This window comes from Ranitomeya variabilis, chromosome 2, assembly GCF_051348905.1.
Source record: "Ranitomeya variabilis isolate aRanVar5 chromosome 2, aRanVar5.hap1, whole genome shotgun sequence".
Taxonomy (NCBI): Eukaryota; Metazoa; Chordata; class Amphibia; order Anura; family Dendrobatidae; genus Ranitomeya; species Ranitomeya variabilis.
In genome coordinates this window covers 21,431,769-21,452,680 of record NC_135233.1, presented here as the reverse complement: position 1 = coordinate 21,452,680, position 20,912 = coordinate 21,431,769, and the positions used below count along the sequence as shown (strand labels likewise).

Sequence of the window (20,912 nt, the reverse complement as noted above, 5' to 3'; positions counted from 1 at the left end):
CTTATCCGGATGTGCCCACCCTGCGCTGATAACGACAGGTACTACACCTTATCCGGATGTGCCCACCCTGCGCTGATAACGACAGGTACTACACCTTATCCGGATGTGCCCACCCTGCGCTGATAACGACAGGTACTACACCTTATCCGGATGTGCCCACCCTGCGCTGATAACGACAGGTACTACACCTTATCCGGATGTGCCCACCCTGCGCTGATAACGACAGGTACTACACCTTATCCGGATGTGCCCACCCTGCGCTGATAACGACAGGTACTACACCTTATCCGGATGTGCCCACCCTGCGCTGATAACGACAGGTACTACACCTTATCCGGATGTGCCCACCCTACAGTGATAACGACAGGTTCTACACCTTATCCGGATGTGCCCACCCTGCACTGATAACGACAGGTACTACACCTTATCCGGATGTGCCCACCCTGCGCTGATAACGACAGGTACTACACCTTATCCGGATGTGCCCACCCTGCGCTGATAACGACAGGTACTACACCTTATCCGGATGTGCCCACCCTGCGCTGATAACGACAGGTACTACACCTTATCCGGATGTGCCCACCCTGCGCTGATAACGACAGGTACTACACCTTATCCGGATGTGCCAACCCTGCGCTGATAACGACAGGTACTACACCTTATCCGGATGTGCCCACCCTGCGCTGATAACGACAGGTACTACACCTTATCCGGATGTGCCCACCCTGCGCTGATAACGACAGGTACTACACCTTATCCGGATGTGCCCACCCTGCGCTGATAACGACAGGTACTACACCTTATCCGGATGTGCCCACCCTGCGCTGATAACGACAGGTACTACACCTTATCCGGATGTGCCCACCCTACAGTGATAACGACAGGTACTACACCTTATCCGGATGCGCCCACCCTGCGCTGATAACGACAGGTACTACACCTTATCCGGATGTGCCCACCCTGCGCTGATAACGACAGGTACTACTCCTTATCCGGATGTGCCCACCCTGCGCTGATAACGACAGGTACTACACCTTATCCGGATGTGCCCACCCTGCGCTGATAACGACAGGTACTACACCTTATCCGGATGTGCCCACCCTACAGTGATAACGACAGGTACTACACCTTATCCGGATGTGCCCACCCTGCGCTGATAGCGACAGGTACTACACCTTATCCGGATGTGCCCACCCTGCGCTGATAACGACAGGTACTACACCTTATCCGGATGTGCCCACCCTGCGCTGATAACGACAGGTACTACACCTTATCCGGATGTGCCCACCCTGCGCTGATAACGACAGGTACTACACCTTATCCGGATGTGCCCACCCTGCGCTGATAACGACAGGTACTACACCTTATCCGGATGTGCCAACCCTGCGCTGATAACGACAGGTACTACACCTTATCCGGATGTGCCCACCCTGCGCTGATAACGACAGGTACTACACCTTATCCGGATGTGCCCACCCTGCGCTGATAACGACAGGTACTACACCTTATCCGGATGTGCCCACCCTGCGCTGATAACGACAGGTACTACACCTTATCCGGATGTGCCCACCCTGCGCTGATAACGACAGGTACTACACCTTATCCGGATGTGCCCACCCTACAGTGATAACGACAGGTACTACACCTTATCCGGATGCGCCCACCCTGCGCTGATAACGACAGGTACTACACCTTATCCGGATGTGCCCACCCTGCGCTGATAACGACAGGTACTACTCCTTATCCGGATGTGCCCACCCTACGCTTATAACGACAGGTACTACACCTTATCCGGATGTGCCCACCCTACAGTGATAACGACAGGTACTACTCCTTATCCGGATGTGCCCACCCTGCGCTGATAACGACAGGTACTACACCTTATCCGGATGAGCCCACCCTACGCTTATAACGACAGGTACTACACCTTATCTGAGCCAATATGCTGAGAAGTGATTGGACGGCCTGGAAGCTGTTATGGGCCGGCTCCTTTCTGCCATTATTTCACCATTATGGCATTTTCTATGTGGCAATGCATCCTGGGAAATAAGTATGCAGATAGGGTCTCCTCCTGTGTCTCACTTGTGCCACCTACAGGTAGCTGCCATGTAAGTGCAGGTCCTTTCTCTGGTAGATACATAGTGGGGAGAACCGAAACACCCAGCAGCAGCACAGAGTATGTCAGGAGAGGAGTGTGCTGAATTTGTGGGAGGAAGAGACTGAGAACCTCATTGCGTTCCCAGTCACTGACCGCAAGCAGCGTTCCCAGTCACTGACCGCAAGCAGCGTTCCCAGTCACTGACCGCAATGTCCCCAGTCACTGACCGCAATGTCCCCAGTCACTGACCACAATATCCCCAGTCACTGACCGCAAGCAGCGTCCCCAGTCACTGACCGCAAGCAGCGTTCCCAGTCACTGACCGCAAGCAGCGTTCCCAGTCACTGACCGCAAGCAGCGTTCCCAGTCACTGACCGCAAGCAGCGTTCCCAGTCACTGACCGCACTGTCCCCAGTCACTGACTGCAAGCAGCGTTCCCAGTCACTGACCGCGCAAGCAGCGTTCCCAGTCACTGACCGCAAGCAGCGTTCCCAGTCACTGACCGCAAGCAGCGTTCCCAGTCACTAACCGCAAGCAGCGTTCCCAGTCACTGACAGCACTGTCCCCAGTCACTGACCACAACGTCCCCAGTCACTGACCACAATGTCCCCAGCCACTGACTGCAAGCAGCGTTCTCAGTCACTGACCGCAAGCAGCGTTCCCAGTCACTGACTGCAAGCAGCGTTCCCAGTCACTGACCGCACTGTCCCCAGTCACTGACTGCACTGTCCCCAGTCACTGACCGCACTGTCCCCAGTCACTGGGTTTCTGAAATGAATGGATCATTAGGGGGCTGCAGACATTTCCATTCCCCTGACTGCGATGTGTTACCGGCACATCAGAGTAATGACCAGGCTCAGCGGAGCTGCTAGGACTTGTAGTTCTCTCAGCACATAGTTTGCAGATCATTGTCTTTTTCGAAGGTTTTGCAGAATGTCGGTTTATTGCCAGGGACAGGGCTGGTGCCCCCCACTCAGCTGCCGCCCCCCACTCAGCTGCCGCCCCCGCTGCGCTCGGTGACGTCACTAGTCCCTAGTAAGCAGCAGCAGTCTGATGACATTGATGCAGCCCACCAATGCCGGCCGGTGACAGCTGCCCCTGTGTATCGCCAACCTCTGCAAGAACCCTGCTTGCTATCAGAATACATACACCCTTCTCACCGCTGAGGGTCTGTGACAATTGCATCCAGTCCAGACAATGCTCTGTGAGGTAATCTCACAGCTTTCCTGATTGTTTGCTACAATGTATCGGTGAAGGTGACAATTACCAGGCGAATGACTAACGAATGAGTCACAGCTGAGGGTCTGTTACAATAGTATCCAGTCTAAACAATCCTCTGTGAGCAAAAATCCACAGCTTTCCTGGTGTGGTTCGTTACAGTGTATCGGTGCAGGTTGTTTTATCTGCAAACTGGTTACACATGGGAGGAGGTGAATGGATCAGGGGACAAACAAACAAGAGAAAACCCCCCAGATGTCTCCAAGGACTTAAGGTACCTTCACACGAAACGACTTTACAACGAGAACGACAACGAGCCGATCGCCGCAGCGTCGCTGTTAGGTCGCTGTAGAGATGTCAGACACAGCAGCTCCAGAACGATGCAGGAGCGATCCAGTGACGTAGCGGTGACTCATTTATCGTTCTCACAGGTCGTTAGCTCCATGTTTAACATCGCTGGCATCGTTGCTTTTGCTGTCAAACACGACGATACACGGCGATCTGACGACCAAAGAAAGTTCTGAACTTTAATCAACGACCAGCGATATCACAGCAGGATCCAGATCGCTGCTGCATGTCAAACACAACGAGATCGCTATCCAGGACGCTGCAACGTCACGGATCGTTGTCGTTCTCGTTGTAAAGTCGTTTCGTGTGAAGGTACCTTAACGGACCCTCAGCCTGACGGACCCTGCTACATTGTAGCAAACTATCAGGACCGCTGACATATGTCACAGAGGATTGTCTGCACTGGATACAATGGCAGCGGACCCTCAGGCTCGGGGTGTCAGTGCGAAGGAGCCAGCACAAGTAGAGTTAACGGAGGGACGGCGGGGAGCCAGTGGAGCTGGCGGGGGACCAGGATCATTTCCCCGAACATGTAACCCCGGGTCTGAGACGAGGGCACAGGAGCCGCACACAACACCGGCCTTTGTTCTCTGCGGTTGGAGCAGGATTTATTGCAACCTTCATAAAATCGCTGGATGGTCCTGAAATTCCAGAGTCACCGTACAACGGGCAAAACAATAAGAGCCGGGTCCTAGGGGCCCAAACGAGTCACCTACCGGGGGCCACAGCCACAAAGCCGAGGGCCGGGTCCTCTACCAATCAGAGACACAGCTGGGGTCTGCCCTCCACCGGTCATCGGGGTCTGAGGTTGTGTGAGGTCCTCCTCCTGCTCATCAATAAGTCTGTCCGTCCCCCATGCTTTACACTGCAGCCACGTGGATATAACTTTACTCTGTGACTTCAGCTTCGCTGCACTGGTTATTGGGGTCTGAGGTCGTCTGAAACCCACCCCCTGCTCATCACAGGCTGCTCTGTGTTACCCCCATGCTTTAGGCGGCTGCTTTCTCCATCCCCCATGCTTTACACTGCTGCCCAGATCAGACTCCCACTTGGCTGCATTGATCTTTGGAGACTGTGGTGGTCTGAGGACCCTCAGAAGCGCAGGCTGCCACTCAGTCCTCCCCCATGCTCTACACTGCAGCTCTGACTGTTCAGTCTGCTGTGTATAAGCATTCAGAAAGGACACACTAATCCCCCTCTGTTACACCCGCTCTTAAAGGAGAAGTCACTCCAAAACCATACATGAGAGCAGACACAAGACGGAAATATCAAGTATGTAAAAGGGGTTGTGCAGGCTTACAAAAACATGGTTGCTTCTAAAAATTGTGCCACTTCTGACTACAGGTTGGTTGTGGTATTGCAGCTCATCTTCCCTATCACCGGCGAGCTGTAATAGCTGACACAACCCACGGGCAGCCATGTTTTTCTCGTTCTGGACAATCCCTTTAACTGTACTGGTTCCACTTACTGCTCAACTCGGGGGGACAGGAAGAGTTTGGGGAACACTTGTGTAGCTTCTGCGTCTTCAAAGCTGACCGAGAGCAGAGCGACATCTTCTCCTGGGTCCTCGTTAGCGTCCTAAAGGGATTAAAAAAAACAAAGGTCGTCACCCGGCACCAAAATAATTATTAATCACATCATTATAGATCTTAAAGGGAACATGTTATCTAAAATATCAGCCCCAAACCGCTGCCATAGCCTTATACTGGATGGAGAAGGAAAATAAGTTATAAAGTAAAGCATGTTACCTTGAAGAGTCAAGGGGGCGGAGCCTGTCTCCTGTAGTCCTGGCATCACAATGCATGTACTTTGCCCAGCATCATCTGTGCAGTGCGCATGTATCAGATGTTATTAGAAAGTGACTCCAAAGGAGGCTGGGACCGCCCACTTGACTGCAGAGACAAGCAGTCCTATAGGAGTCATGCGAGGTGTACTTGCCCCAGGACTATCTGTGCAGATCATATGGGCTAGATGAATCTGGTGCTGGACTGCAGTGCCAGGACAGCAGGGCTCCGGGATCCCGGGACCGCCCACTGGACTCCCCCAGAGACATGAGGCTTTGCCATCCAGCCGCCTCGCTCGCCCGCGCAGTTTGCAGGTAGTGCTGGAGAAGCGCCTCGCTCTGCTGTGCAGGATGTCACTGTGGCAGCATTATAATGACACGGCCGCATGACTCTTCACTGGAACGGTTTCTTAATTATTGATTCCCCAGGCCAATTGTAGAGCGAGATTAACGTCCAGTATCACAGTATGGCGATGGTATAGGGACGATCATGTTCCCAATAATTGATATCCTATCATCCATCATACGATCAGCGATTTCTGGTTAGCAATAGATATAAATTTGCTTCATTATGCTCGTGAGCACCAAAGGGTTAAATAACCCCCGAGTTACACCAGTAATAGACCCCAGACCTGGTCCTACCCGACCACCTGGCATAAATCCTGGAAGATCGCAACACCGGGATAGAAGGTCACAAACAAGGGCAGGAACGCTCCCAGTGTTTATGCAGCGTGCCCATAGATGTTATGGCCTCCTACTGGGCAGAGAGCGCCTACTACTGGGCAGGATTAGCCTCCTACAGGGCAGAGAGAGCCTCCTACTGGGCAGGATTAGCCTCCTACAGGGCAGAGAGAGCCTCCTACTGGGCAGGATTAGCCTCCTACTGGGCAGAGAGCGCCTCCTACTGGGCAGAGAGCGCCTACTACTGGGCAGGATTAGCCTCCTACTGGGCAGGGAGCGCCTCCTACTGGGCAGAGAGCGCCTACTACTGGGCAGGATTAGCCTCCTACTGGGCAGGGAGCGCCTCCTACTGGGCAGAGAGCGCCTACTACTGGGCAGGATTAGCCTCCTACTGGGCAGAGAGCGCCTACTACTGGGCAGGATTAGCCTCCTACTGGGCAGGGAGCGCCTCCTACTGGGCAGAGAGCGCCTACTACTGGGCAGGATTAGCCTCCTACTGGGCAGAGAGCGCCTCCTACTGGGCAGAGAGCGCCTACTACTGGGCAGGATTAGCCTCCTACTGGGCAGGGAGCGCCTCCTACTGGGCAGAGAGCGCCTACTACTGGGCAGGATTAGCCTCCTACTGGGCAGAGAGCGCCTACTACTGGGCAGGATTAGCCTCCTACTGGGCAGGGAGCGCCTCCTACTGGGCAGAGAGCGCCTCCTACTGGGCAGGATTAGCCTCCTACTGGGCAGGGAGAGCCTCCTACAGGGCAGGATTAGCCTCCTACTGGGCAGAGAGCGCCTCCTACAGGGCAGGATTAGCCTCCTACAGGGCAGAGAGAGCCTCCTACTGGGCAGGATTAGCCTCCTACTGGGCAGAGAGCGCCTCCTACTGGGCAGAGAGCGCCTACTACTGGGCAGGATTAGCCTCCTACTGGGCAGGGAGCGCCTCCTACTGGGCAGAGAGCGCCTACTACTGGGCAGGATTAGCCTCCTACTGGGCAGGGAGCGCCTCCTACTGGGCAGAGAGCGCCTACTACTGGGCAGGATTAGCCTCCTACTGGGCAGAGAGCGCCTACTACTGGGCAGGATTAGCCTCCTACTGGGCAGGGAGCGCCTCCTACTGGGCAGAGAGCGCCTACTACTGGGCAGGATTAGCCTCCTACTGGGCAGAGAGCGCCTCCTACTGGGCAGAGAGCGCCTACTACTGGGCAGGATTAGCCTCCTACTGGGCAGGGAGCGCCTCCTACTGGGCAGAGAGCGCCTACTACTGGGCAGGATTAGCCTCCTACTGGGCAGAGAGCGCCTACTACTGGGCAGGATTAGCCTCCTACTGGGCAGGGAGCGCCTCCTACTGGGCAGAGAGCGCCTCCTACTGGGCAGGATTAGCCTCCTACTGGGCAGGGAGAGCCTCCTACAGGGCAGGATTAGCCTCCTACTGGGCAGAGAGCGCCTCCTACTGGGCAGGATTAGCCTCCTACTGGGCAGGGAGAGCCTCCTACAGGGCAGAGAGCGCCTCCTACTGGGCAGAGCGCCTCCTACTGGGCAGAGAGCGCCTCCTACTGGGCAGGATTAGCCTCCTACTGGGCAGGGAGCGCCTCCTACTGGGCAGAGAGCGCCTACTACTGGGCAGGATTAGCCTCCTACTGGGCAGGATTAGCCTCCTACTGGGCAGGATTAGCCTCCTACTGGGCAGAGAGCGCCTACTACTGGGCAGGATTAGCCTCCTACTGGGCAGGGAGCGCCTCCTACTGGGCAGAGAGCGCCTCCTACTGGGCAGGATTAGCCTCCTACTGGGCAGGGAGCACCTCCTACTGGGCAGAGAGCGCCTCCTACTGGGCAGAGAGCGCCTCCTACAGGGCAGGATTAGCCTCCTACTGGGCAGGGAGAGCCTCCTACAGGGCAGGATTAGCCTCCTACTGGGCAGAGAGCGCCTCCTACTGGGCAGGATTAGCCTCCTACTGGGCAGGGAGAGCCTCCTACAGGGCAGAGAGCGCCTCCTACTGGGCAGAGCGCCTCCTACTGGGCAGAGAGCGCCTCCTACTGGGCAGGATTAGCCTCCTACTGGGCAGGGAGCGCCTCCTACTGGGCAGAGAGCGCCTACTACTGGGCAGGATTAGCCTCCTACTAGGCAGGATTAGCCTCCTACTGGGCAGAGAGCGCCTACTACTGGGCAGGATTAGCCTCCTACTGGGCAGGGAGCGCCTCCTACTGGGCAGAGAGCGCCTCCTACTGGGCAGAGAGCGCCTCCTACTGGGCAGGATTAGCCTCCTACTGGGCAGGGAGCACCTCCTACTGGGCAGAGAGCGCCTCCTACTGGGCAGAGAGCGCCTCCTACTGGGCAGGATTAGCCTCCTACTGGGCAGGGAGAGCCTCCTACTGGGCAGAGAGCGCCTCCTACTGGGCAGAGAGCGCCTCCTACTGGGCAGGATAAGCCTCCTACTGGGCAGGGAGAGCCTCCTACTGGGCAGAGAGCGCCTCCTACTGGGCAGGATTAGCCTCCTACTGGGCAGAAAGAGCCTCCTACTGGGCAGAGAGCGCCTCCTACTGGGCAGAGAGCCTCCTACTGGGCAGGGAGAGCCTACTACTGGGCAGGATTAGCCTCCTACTGGGCAGAGAGCGCCTCCTACTGGGCAGAGAGCGCCTCCTACTGGGCAGAGAGCGCCTCCTACTGGGCAGGATTAGCCTCCTACTGGGCAGGGAGCGCCTCCTACTGGGCAGGATTAGCCTCCTACTGGGCAGGGAGCACCTCCTACTGGGCAGAGAGCGCCTCCTACTGGGCAGAGAGCGCCTCCTACTGGGCAGGATTAGCCTCCTACTGGGCAGGGAGCGCCTCCTACTGGGCAGAGAGCGCCTCCTACTGGGCAGGGAGAGCCTCCTACTGGGCAGAGAGCGCCTCCTACTGGGCAGAGAGCGCCTCCTACTGGGCGGGATTAGCCTCCTACTGGGCAGGGAGCGCCTCCTACTGGGCAGAGAGCCTCCTACTGGGCAGAGAGCGCCTCCTACTGGGCAGGATTAGCCTCCTACTGGGCAGGGAGCGCCTCCTACTGGGCAGAGAGCGCCTCCTACTGGGCAGGGAGAGCCTCCTACAGGGCAGAGAGCGCCTCCTACTGGGCAGAGAGCGCCTCCTACTGGGCAGAGAGCGCCTCCTACAGGGCAGGATGAGCCTCCTACAGGGCAGAGAGCGCCTCCTACAGGGCAGGGAGAGCCTCCTACAGGGCAGAGAGCGCCTCCTACAGGGCAGGGAGCGTCTCCTACAGGGCAGAGAGCGCCTCCTACAGGGCAGAGAGCGCCTCCTACAGGGCAGGGAGAGCCTCCTACTGGGCAGAGAGCGCCTCCTACTGGGCAGAGAGCGCCTCCTACTGGGCAGAGAGCGCCTCCTACTGGGCAGAGAGCGCCTCCTACTGGGCAGAGAGCGCCTCCTACTGGGCAGAGAGCGCCTCCTACTGGGCAGGGAGTGTCTCCTACAGGGCAGAGAGCGCCTCCTACAGGGCAGAGAGCGCCTCCTACAGGGCAGGGAGAGCCTCCTACAGGGCAGAGAGCCTCCTACAGGGCAGAGAGAGCCTCCTACAGGGCAGAGAGCCTCCTACAGGGCAGAGAGAGCCTCCTACAGGGCAGAGAGCCTCCTACAGGGCAGAGAGAGCCTCCTACAGGGCAGAGAGCGCCTCCTACAGGGCAGAGAGAGCCTCCTACTGGGCAGGGAGAGCCTCCTACAGGGCAGGGAGAGCCTCCTACAGGGCAGAGAGAGCCTCCTACAGGGCAGAGAGAGCCTCCTACAGGGCAGAGAGCCTCCTACAGGGCAGAGAGCCTCCTACAGGGCAGAGAGAGCCTCCTACAGGGCAGAGAGCGCCTCCTACAGGGCAGAGAGAGCCTCCTACAGGGCAGGGAGAGCCTCCTACAGGGCAGGATGAGCCTCCTACAGGGCAGGGAGAGCCTCCTACAGGGCAGGGAGAGCCTCTTACTGGGCAGGATGAGCCTCCTACTGGGCAGGGAGAGCCTCCTACAGGGCAGAGAGAGCCTCCTACAGGGCAGGGAGAGCCTCCTACAGGGCAGAGAGCGCCTCCTACAGGGCAGAGAGCGCCTCCTACAGGGCAGAGAGCCTCCTACAGGGCAGAGAGCGCCTCCTACAGGGCAGGGAGAGCCTCCTACAGGGCAGGATGAGCCTCCTACAGGGCAGGGAGAGCCTCCTACAGGGCAGGGAGAGCCTCTTACTGGGCAGGATGAGCCTCCTACTGGGCAGGGAGAGCCTCCTACAGGGCAGAGAGCGCCTCCTACAGGGCAGGGAGCATCTCCTACAGGGCAGAGAGCGCCTCCTACAGGGCAGGGAGAGCCTCTTACTGGGCAGGATGAGCCTCCTACAGGGCAGGGAGAGCCTCCTACAGGGCAGGGAGAGCCTCTTACTGGGCAGGATGAGCCTCCTACAAGGCAGGGGGCACCTTCTCTACGATGGTCCAGCGCAAAAAATGAAAAAATATATATACTCCAAAAACATCCAAAGCTTTTCTTAAGGTAAAAGTTCTCACATCTTCTTGCCTCTCGCCGCCAGCAGGACGCAGACAGACCGCAGCATAGAGTGATGGACTGTACGTGGAGGCGCTGCGCAGCGTTACATACCCCAGGGTGCCCGGGAACCACAGACATGGACAATGTAACCACAGGACCTAATCCCACCTACTGGAAGTGGGGATTACGGACAGCCGGAGTCCACAGGAGTGTGACCGGCACTGGGATTAGGCCCCTGACCGTCTGATGTGAATGGCAGCAGTTCGGAGAGGTAACACTCCTTTCTTTTTGCAAACAGCCATTTTCTCTGGCCACTTTGGATAAAAGGATGGAAAACGCCTTTAAAGTGGGCCGGTCATTAAAAGAAGATCCCTCCTGGGGCAGTGGTGGAGCCAGAAATGTGCAAAACCTGAAGATTTGTTGTCATTCCTTTCCAAGCACATGCAGTGGTGTGCAGCTGAAGCGCTGCCTCCCCTCTCGCAGCATGCGGTCTCACACTCTGCAGCTGCATCTCCCTCCGCCCCCTCTGTCTTCGGAGACGTTATTTAGCCATTTTTCTAATCTATCATGGTCGATGTTAGTAAATACTTGGGCATTGAAGGGAGCAGCCAGCCAGCCCCCACAAAACTAATGCGGAGCCCCCCTACCCAGGACACCCTCCAGTGTATCAACCCCAAGCGGGCAGCTGCTGGGATCGGCACCGGTGTCTGGGCCTCGCTGGATGACCCCTTTAAGAAATGAGATCTCAGATCTGGGACTACACACGGCAGGATATTAACCAAGTGGTAAAGTCAAATAAATCGGGGAAGGTTCGTGTTAAAAATAAAGCTGAAACAGCAAATAAACGCGAGATGTCGACATCCTAAGCAATAAAACGCCAGCGAGCGGCCAAAGCGAGCCAAGAGCTTATTGACTCACCGAGGTCCGACACGTTTCCCACCTTCGCGCCTCTATATTTAGACCTGGCAGGACCGTGAGGGTTACGTAGAGTGACACCGCCGGACGGACGGGCGCGGCACAGATCAGGGAGGCAGGATCGGGGGCTTCTCAGCTCCGGGGGCTTCTCAGCTCCGGGGGCTTCTCAGCTCCGGGGGCTTCTCAGCTCCGGGTTACGTTTTCACCGTCTCCTTAGTATTGCACTAGTCGTCTGAGCGCAGAGGAGACCCCAGGATCGTGACTTTTAGAGCGATCGCTCAAGACCGGAGTTTAATGTGGTTTCCATCTTCCGACCGTCCTGACACTTACTTGTTTGGCCCCATTAGGGCACAGCTCTGACCCGCGGCTCCAGCTCAGCTGCATTGTCTATGGGGGCCTTAGGTGGTCTGAAATGTCCCCCATTACGGCAGGTGCAGACAACCGGTAATTTCCATCTGACCATACACCAGATCGGACCAATGTTATTCTATGGGGCCGTGCACAGGTCTGATTTTTTCCTTGGACAAAGCAGCTTGCAATCGCCCCACATCCGAGTATGATCAGAAATTCAGATTGCACGTGGCCATCTGACCCGGCCATTATTCCCAGCTAAACGAGGGTCCTCTGGGCCAGTGTTAGAAGGGAGCCATCACTATGGCAGACGGCTTTGGAGCGCTGTAGGCATAACTATGGCCCACTTTCTCAACCAGCCCACCCTTTCTGAGTCTAGACTCCCCCACTTTACAGACCAGACCACCCCCTTTTCATGCCACACAATGACTACTTCAACTATGTCAGACCATGGCCCCCATAATAAAACCATGTCCCCCTTTTCAGACGGCACATCATTTTTGGACCACCTCTTCAGACCATGTCCCCCTTAAATCAGACCACGTCCCCCTTTTTCAGAAGTCACCCTTAAATCATACCACATCCCCCTTTTTCAGATTATGTCCCCCTTTTACAAACCACGTCCCCTTAAATCAGACCACGTCCCGCTAAAATCAGGCCACTTCCAGCTTATGCAGACCACATCCCCTTTTTCAGACCATGTTCCCATTTTTTCAGACCACATCCCCCTTAAATCAAGCCATGTCCCCCTTTTTCAGACAACCTCCCCCTAAAATCAGGCCATGACCAGCTTATTCAGACCACATCCCCCTTAAATCAGACCACGTCCCCCTTTTTCAGACCTCACCCTCTTTTCAGACCACGTACCCCTTTTTCAGACCACGTCCCCCTTTTTCAGACCACGTCCCCCTTTTTCAGACCTCACCCCCTTTTCAGACCACGTACCCCTTTTTCAGGCCACGTCCCCCTTTTTCAGACCAAGCCCCCCTTTTTCAGACCTTGCACCCTGATTGCTTTGTTCCTGCTGATTGAAAGTGATGCCCCGTTGAAGGAACCGTTATGGGAGCGCTTACTTGGGACAGGTGATCGATACCCTACCTAACTTGTCACCCCTTCCAGGAGTCTGGGAGGTCTCCATTTATTCTGGGAGCCGCCCAGATGTTCCTGGACAGCTGAAAGGAGTCCGCTATAAAGGAAGGTAATGGCCCCACTTTCGGGTGCTTCCTCATTTATTGTTCCCCTCATAGGATATAATGGAGCTGAAAGTGGAGAACAGCTTCCAGATGAGAAAAACACACAAAACTTTGTAAATCCGGTGACAGACTCTTTCAAAGCTCTTAAAAAATCCTCTGTGATCAAAGGAGAACGAGAAAAAAAAAACACAAAAATGTCGCGAAGTTGATGGTGCGGAGGTTGCGGCAGCGCCTCTTCCCATCGAGAGGATCAGCAGGAGTAAATGGAAGGCTTTATCCTCCGCACGGATCACTCAGGACACGCTCATCACCGGGGGATTAAGGTCCTATCTGCTCCTCTGGAAGCGTCAATTATCCGATCACAACCTGGCACCTTAATCCCGGCTGCTGGTGGCTCTTTTCATACACAAACTGGAGCTAAAAGGAACATTTAAGCCCTAAGTCGCCCCGCAGATCTGCCGATAAGCTTCCCGGCGATGATGGATGCAGCAGAGCTCATGGTGTATTATGCTACATCGCACACTCCGCTCTGCTGCAGAAGACAAAATGTAAAAGGGGGCAGATGCATAATGATGAGGCGAAGCGGGGGGAGTCGCAGGATGGGGATGGGGGGTATTAGAAAGTCAGGGCCGTGGTCCTCGGAGTCGGGGGTCGGCCGCATTACTCGGCTCAAACAATCCGCCTCTAATGAGATCAGTTTAAGGATCGGCTCATTTTGGCCTCTGCCAATATAAAAATATATCATAAAATATTACAATAAATTCTATTTAATACATGATATAAATTATAACATTGTAATAAATAATATTGTTCGCTTCACTATGATTTCATGGCATCCGTCCACCATCAGACATGACGGGGATTTGTGGGATTTGTAGATTCTTTAATGTTTTTTCTGTTTATAGTCATTTGTTACATTTTTCACTTTCCAATCCACAGACATTTCCTTGGTTTTCTTCACAAAAAAAAGACATAAAATTCTAAAAAAAAACATCAAACGTAAAACCCAGCCGTGTCTGTCAGTGTCTGCTTCTGTGATGTTTTTGTCTTTTCCTTCTGATAATCTGTCATCTGAGGACAGCGCAGGGAGCAGACGCCGCCGATCCCCGCCATAAACGGATCTGACTGATAAGAGGAGAATGCGGACGAGGGCGAAGGGCGGCAGATTATGGCGAAGGGCGGCGGATTATGGCAAAGGGCGGCGGATTATGGCAAAGGGCGGCGGATTATGGCAAAGGGCGGCGGATTATGGCAAAGGGCGGCGGATTATGGCAAAGGGCGGCGGATTATGGCAAAGGGCGGCGGATTATGGCAAAGGGCGGCGGATTATGGCAAAGGGCGGCGGATTATGGCAAAGGGCGGCGGATTATGGCAAAGGGCGGCGGATTATGGCAAAGGGCGGCGGATTATGGCAAAGGGCGGCGGATTATGGCAAAGGGCGGCGGATTATGGCAAAGGGCGGCGGATTATGGCAAAGGGCGGCAGATTATGGCAAAGGGCGGCGGATTATGGCAAAGGGCGGCGGATTATGGCGAAGGGCGGCGGATTATGGCGAAGGGCGGCGGATTATGGCGAAGGGCGGCAGATTATGGCGAAGGGCGGCAGATTATGGCGAAGGGCGGCAGATTATGGCGAAGGGCGGCAGATTATGGCGAAGGGCGGCAGATTATGGCGAAGGGCGGCGGATTATGGCAAAGGGCGGCGGATTATGGCAAAGGGCGGCGGATTATGGCAAAGGGCGGCGGATTATGGCAAAGGGCGGCGGATTATGGCAAAGGGCGGCGGTTTATGGCGAAGGGCGGCAGATTATGGCGAAGGGCGGCAGATTATGGCGAAGGGCGGCAGATTATGGCGAAGGGCGGCAGATTATGGCGAAGGGCGGCGGATTATGGCGAAGGGCGGCGGATTATGGCGAAGGGCGGCGGATTATGGCGAAGGGCGGCGGATTATGGCGAAGGGCGGCAAATTATGGCGAAGGGCGGCAGATTATGGCGAAGGGCGGCAGATTATGGCGAAGGGCGGCAGATTATGGCGAAGGGCGGCGGATTATGGCGAAGGGCGGCGGATTATGGCAAAGGGCGGCGGATTATGGCAAAGGGCGGCGGATTATGGCAAAGGGCGGCGGATTATGGCAAAGGGCGGCGGATTATGGCAAAGGGCGGCGGATTATGGCAAAGGGCGGCGGATTATGGCAAAGGGCGGCGGATTATGGCAAAGGGCGGCGGATTATGGCAAAGGGCGGCGGATTATGGCAAAGGGCGGCGGATTATGGCAAAGGGCGGCGGATTAAGGCGAAGGGCGGCGGATTATGGCGAAGGGCGGCGGATTATGGCGAAGGGCGGCGGATTATGGCGAAGGGCGGCAGATTATGGCGAAGGGCGGCAGATTATGGCGAAGGGCGGCGGATTATGGCAAAGGGCGGCGGATTATGGCAAAGGGCGGCGGATTATGGCAAAGGGCGGCGGATTATGGCAAAGGGCGGCGGATTAAGGCGAAGGGCGGCGGATTATGGCGAAGGGCGGCGGATTATGGCGAAGGGCGGCGGATTATGGCGAAGGGCGGCGGATTATGGCGAAGGGCGGCGGATTATGGCGAAGGGCGGCGGATTATGGCGAAGTGCGGCAGATTATGGCGAAGTGCGGCAGATAATGGTGAAGTGCGGCAGATAATAGTGAAGTGCGGCAGATTATGGTGACGTGCGGCAGATTATGGCGAAGTGCGGCAGATAATGGTGAAGTGCGGCAGATAATAGTGAAGTGCGGCAGATTATGGTGACGTGCGGCAGATTATGGTGAAGGGCGGCAGATTATGGCGAAGGGCGGCAGATTATGGTGACGTGCGGCAGATTATGGTGAAGTGCGGCAGATTATGGCGAAGGGCGGCAGATTATGGCGAAGGGCGGCAGATTATGGTGAAGGGCGGCAGATAATAGTGAAGGGCGGCAGATTATGGTGACGTGCGGCAGATTATGATGAAGGGCGGTGGATTATGGTGAAGGGCGGCTGATAATGGCGAAGGGCGGCAGATAATGGCGAAGGGCGGCAGATTATGGTGACGGGCGGCGGATTATGGTAAAGGGCGGCGGATTATGGTAAAGGGCGGCGGATTATGGCGAAGGGCGGCAGATAATGGCGAAGGGCGGCGGATTATGGTGAAGGGTGGCGGATTATGGCGGCCACTCCAGATGACCCAGGAGCGGAGAAGACGCCGGTGACATCAGCTCAGGCTGCGTTCACATGGTGCGGTTTTTACAATACTGGTGAACGCTGTGAGTTTCCAGCAGCCCCATTTATGCACCTGACAATGAGATAACCGCGGGATTCATTCTTTCACCAGTTTTTTTTTTTTATTATTCCATAGAAAGTAAGGAGAAAGGGCAAAAATGCTGGAAAAACGAAAAGAGATCGGCACCAAAAAACGGGGCAAAAAAATGCTGTGTAAAAAGTTGCAACGTGTGAATGTGGCCTGAGAATGCAAAGTGTGAAATAAAAAGTTCTACAACTTCTTTGTGATTCAGGTAATCTTAATGCTCAAGATCTCTGCTTGCTGTCAGTGCAGGACAACATTCAGAGGCAGTTGATTTATTGATTTTTTTTATGGGAAAACTAGAAAACCTCACTTAACCTGTTCCTGTCTCAGGACAGACTCATAGAACATAGTTTAGGGGCATGGATCCGGCTCAGGAGCTCCCCCTACAGGACAAGTGTAGTAAATGCAGCTCACAGAAGGGACTGGAGCACTTTCTGATTGCTGCTGCGTAACTTCTTAAAGGGATTGTCGACTACTTGGGCAAAAACTTTTTAAATGTCTTAACTGTGAAAAAACCCCCTTCCTTCTCACGTCCCACACTGCACCAGTGATGTCGGCTATGGGTCTCCCAGCACTCGCCTGTTATACCATGGGAGCTCTGCTGTCTATTAAGAGGCATGTAATGATTTCTCCACAGCGCCACCTCTGTCCATAGGCTGTGTCTGGCATTACAGCTCAGTGTCAATCATTTACAAGACAGCTGAGCTGCAATACCATACACAACCTGTTTATAGGGGGGGCGCTGTTTGTGGAAGAATGTGGCTATGATTTTCCAATTCTGGACAAGCCCTTGAAGTGATCGCTTTGTAGTCCCAAAGCATTATATAAGAGGAGCGGCCGCTATCAGTCATCCCGATGGGGGTAATAGTTGTGTAGACTGGGGTGTGTGGAGGAATTGTCTTTTATGCGATTGCCCAGATTAAACGTCGGGATCACGTGACTCACAAACCTTATTGATAGGAGATCTACAAGTAGCAGTCAGCGAGGTGCCGGCAGACGACAGGCGCGTTACCGCCATTAAATAGTCAATCATTGATCGGGTTAATGGATCTTTCTGGAGATATTAGCGCTCAGGTCGGGACAGGCAGCACAGGGAGACGCCCTGACATCTGAGTGTATGCGGGGGCCACAGAAACCCACCGACATCATAACAAGAATATAATATATATGATGAGCTCTAGCCGTGCCCAGATATACCCAGCACAGCGCCATACACCAGGTAGTGGCCGCTCTCGGTACTGCAGCTCAGCTCCTATTGAAGAGAATGAGATCTGAGCTGCAGTACCGGGAATGGCCACTATCTGCTCCATGAAGTGAGTACATGCGGATGATCGGTGGGGGTATTGGGGGTTGGACCCCCACAAATCTCATATTCTCAGTACTACATGTAACCACAGTGCAGGATAATGCAATACAGACCCCTAGATCCAGAAAAAGACTGACTAACGGGATTTGACCCCTTTGCTTTTTGGCTGGGGGGCTACATACAAGGGAGACTAATCAAGCAAGCGACCGACATGCAAGGTCCTGACTCTGCAGACACCTGGAGATGAGGACCTGGGAACGGTGCGGACACATATGTCCTTTTTCTGGCCATAATAAAATAGTATGAAAACACAAAGATTCATTAACAACAAGTTCACTCCAGGAAACAAACACAAGGAAATCTCCGCACGATGGATTCTCCATCTGAGAACAAGAACATCAAGACAATGACCTAAGGCTCTGTTCACACTGAGCGTTTTTTTATGCTAATTTTCAGCTGCTTTTCACAGTACCAGCAAAGCCAATGAGATCTCAGAAATCGCGAGCACACACCTTGGATCTTATTCTGTCATCAGTAGTTTGTGCTTGGCATGGTTTTTTTGGGACATACAATGTAGCAATGTCACTTCATTCAGCGCTTTTAACCCATTGACTTGAATGGCTGGTGAAAAAACGCACCAAAAACACAGGTATCAGGTTTTCCTGCTTTTTTTGTGCCAAAACATGATTCTATAGAATAAGACTTTTTTTTCAAAATTAAACTTTACCAGCATGCCCAAGACACAAAATATAAAATGCCAAAACAGCAGCAAAAATGCAACAAAATCCTACTTTTTTTCTGCAGATTCTTTCCTGCTAAGAGATGAGGTTTTGCTGCATAAAAAAAAAAAAAAAAAGGTGAAAAATACACATTTGGAATTAACTTGGCATTGTGACATTTGGACTGTAGATCAGCCTGGAAGTGTGAAATGCACTGCAGCAAAAAAGAATGTTATTTCTTTGTTTATTTTTTTTTTAAATTGGGACAAGTTTTTTCAGAGGGTCATTTATTATTCAACCCCTCAACCCACCAGAATTCTGTTTGGTTCCCCTAAAGTATTAAGAAGTAGTTCAGGCACAAAGAACAATGAGCTTCACATGTTTGGATTAATTATCTCTTTTTCCAGCCTTTTCTGACTATTTAAGACCCTCCCCAAACTTGTGAACAGCACTCATACATGGTCAACATGGGAAAGACAAAGAAGCATTCCAAGGCCATCAGAGACAAGATCGTGGAGGGTCACAAGGCTGGCAAGGGGTACAAAACCCTTTCCAAGGAGTTGGGCCTACCTGTCTCCACTGTTGGGAGCATCATCCGGAAGTGGAAGGCTTATGGAACTACTGTTAGCCTTCCACGGCCTGGACAGCCTTTGAAAGTTTCCTCCCGTGCCGAAGCCAGGCTTATCCGAAGAGTCAAGGCTAACCCAAGGACAAGAAGGAAGGAGCTCCGGGAAGATCTCATGGCAGTGGGGACATTGGTTTCAGTCAATACCATAAGTAATGTACTCCACCGCAATGGTCTCCGTTCCAGACGAGCCCGTAAGGTACCTTTACTTTCAAAGCGTCATGTCAAGGCTCGTCTACAGTTTGCTCATGATCACTTGGAGGACTCTGAGACTGACTGGTTCAAGGTTCTCTGGTCTGATGAGACCAAGATCGAGATCTTTGGTGCCAACCACACACGTGACGTTTGGAGACTGGATGGCACTGCATACGACCCCAAGAATACCATCCCTACAGTCAAGCATGGTGGTGGCAGCATCATGCTGTTTCTCAGCCAAGGGGCCTGGCCATCTGGTCCGCATCCATGGGAAGATGGATAGCACGGCCTACCTGGAGATTTTGGCCAAGAACCTCCGCTCCTCCACCAAGGATCTTAAGATGGGTCGTCATTTCATCTTCCAACAAGACAACGACCCAAAGCACACAGCCAAGAAAACCAAGGCCTGGTTCAAGAGGCAAAAAATCAAGGTGTTGCAGTGGCCTAGTCAGTCTCCTGACCTTAACACAATTGAAAACTTGTGGAAGGAGCTCAAGATTAAAGTCCACATGAGACACCCAAAGAACCTAGATAACTTGGAGAAGATCTGCATGGAGGAGTGGGCCAAGATAACTCCAGAGACCTGTGCCGGCCTGATCAGGTCTTATAAAAGACGATTATTAGCTGTAATTGCAAACAAAGGTTATTCCACAAAATATTAAACCTAGGGGTTGAATAATAATTGACCCACACTTTTATGTTTAAAATTTATAAAAATTTAACTGAGCAACAAAACTTTTTGGTTTGTAAGATTTATGCATCTGTTAATAAATCCTGCTCTTGTTTGAAGTTTGAAGGCTCTAACTTATTTGCATCTTATTAAACCTGCTAAATCTGCAGGGGGTTGAATACTACTTGTAGGCACTGTATACAGAGCAACATGAAAGGGTGAAAGAGGCAGAATGTATCCCCATAGATCACCGCGAGATCGGAGCCGCAGAAGTGACCAGAGCCAAGAAGAAGAGAGAACCAACAAAGCAACAGGAAAAAGGGTCCCAAAACACAAAGACCCCAAGATTGAAAATGTATGCTGCCCCTCACCAGAGATCAGCGGTGACATCACTGAGAATGCCTCCTATCCATCACCAGAGATCAGAGGTGACATCACTGAGAATGCCTCCTATCCATCACCAGAGATCAGCGGTGACATCACTGAGAATGTCTCCTATCCATCACCAGAGATCAGCGGTGACATCACTGAGAATGCCTCCTATCCATCACCAGAGATCAGAGGTGACATCACTGAGAATGCCTCCTATCCATCACCAGAGATCAGAGGTGACATCACTGAGAATGCCTCCTATCCATCACCAGAGATCAGCGGTGACATCACTGAGAATGCCTCCTATCCATCACCAGAGATCAGAGGTGACATCACTGAGAATGCCTCCTATCCATCACCAGAGATCAGAGGTGACATCACTGAGAATGCCTCCTATCCATCACCAGAGATCAGAGGTGACATCACTGAGAAAGTCTCCTATCCATCACCAGAGATCAGAGGTGACATCACTGAGAATGCCTCCTATCCATCACCAGAGATCAGCGGTGACATCACTGAGAATGTCTCCTATCCATCACCAGAGATCAGCGGTGACATCACTGAGAATGTCTCCTATCCATCACCAGAGACCAGAGGTGACATCACTGAGAATGCCTCCTATCCATCACCAGAGATCAGAGGTG

At 53.6% G+C, this 20,912-nt stretch overlaps 1 protein-coding gene across 4 annotated transcripts in view; it reads right to left on the bottom strand.

Moving 5' to 3' along the window:
• Nucleotides 1-20,912, bottom strand: part of BABAM2 (BRISC and BRCA1 A complex member 2) — a 213,738-nt gene that overhangs the window by 63,440 nt on the left and 129,386 nt on the right. For all 4 annotated transcript variants that reach the window (XM_077282073.1, XM_077282072.1, XM_077282075.1 and 1 more), the window contains exon 7: nucleotides 5,133-5,242. In XM_077282073.1, the coding sequence (XP_077138188.1) occupies nucleotides 5,133-5,242 (110 nt within the window). The remainder of the gene's footprint in view (nucleotides 1-5,132; nucleotides 5,243-20,912) is intronic.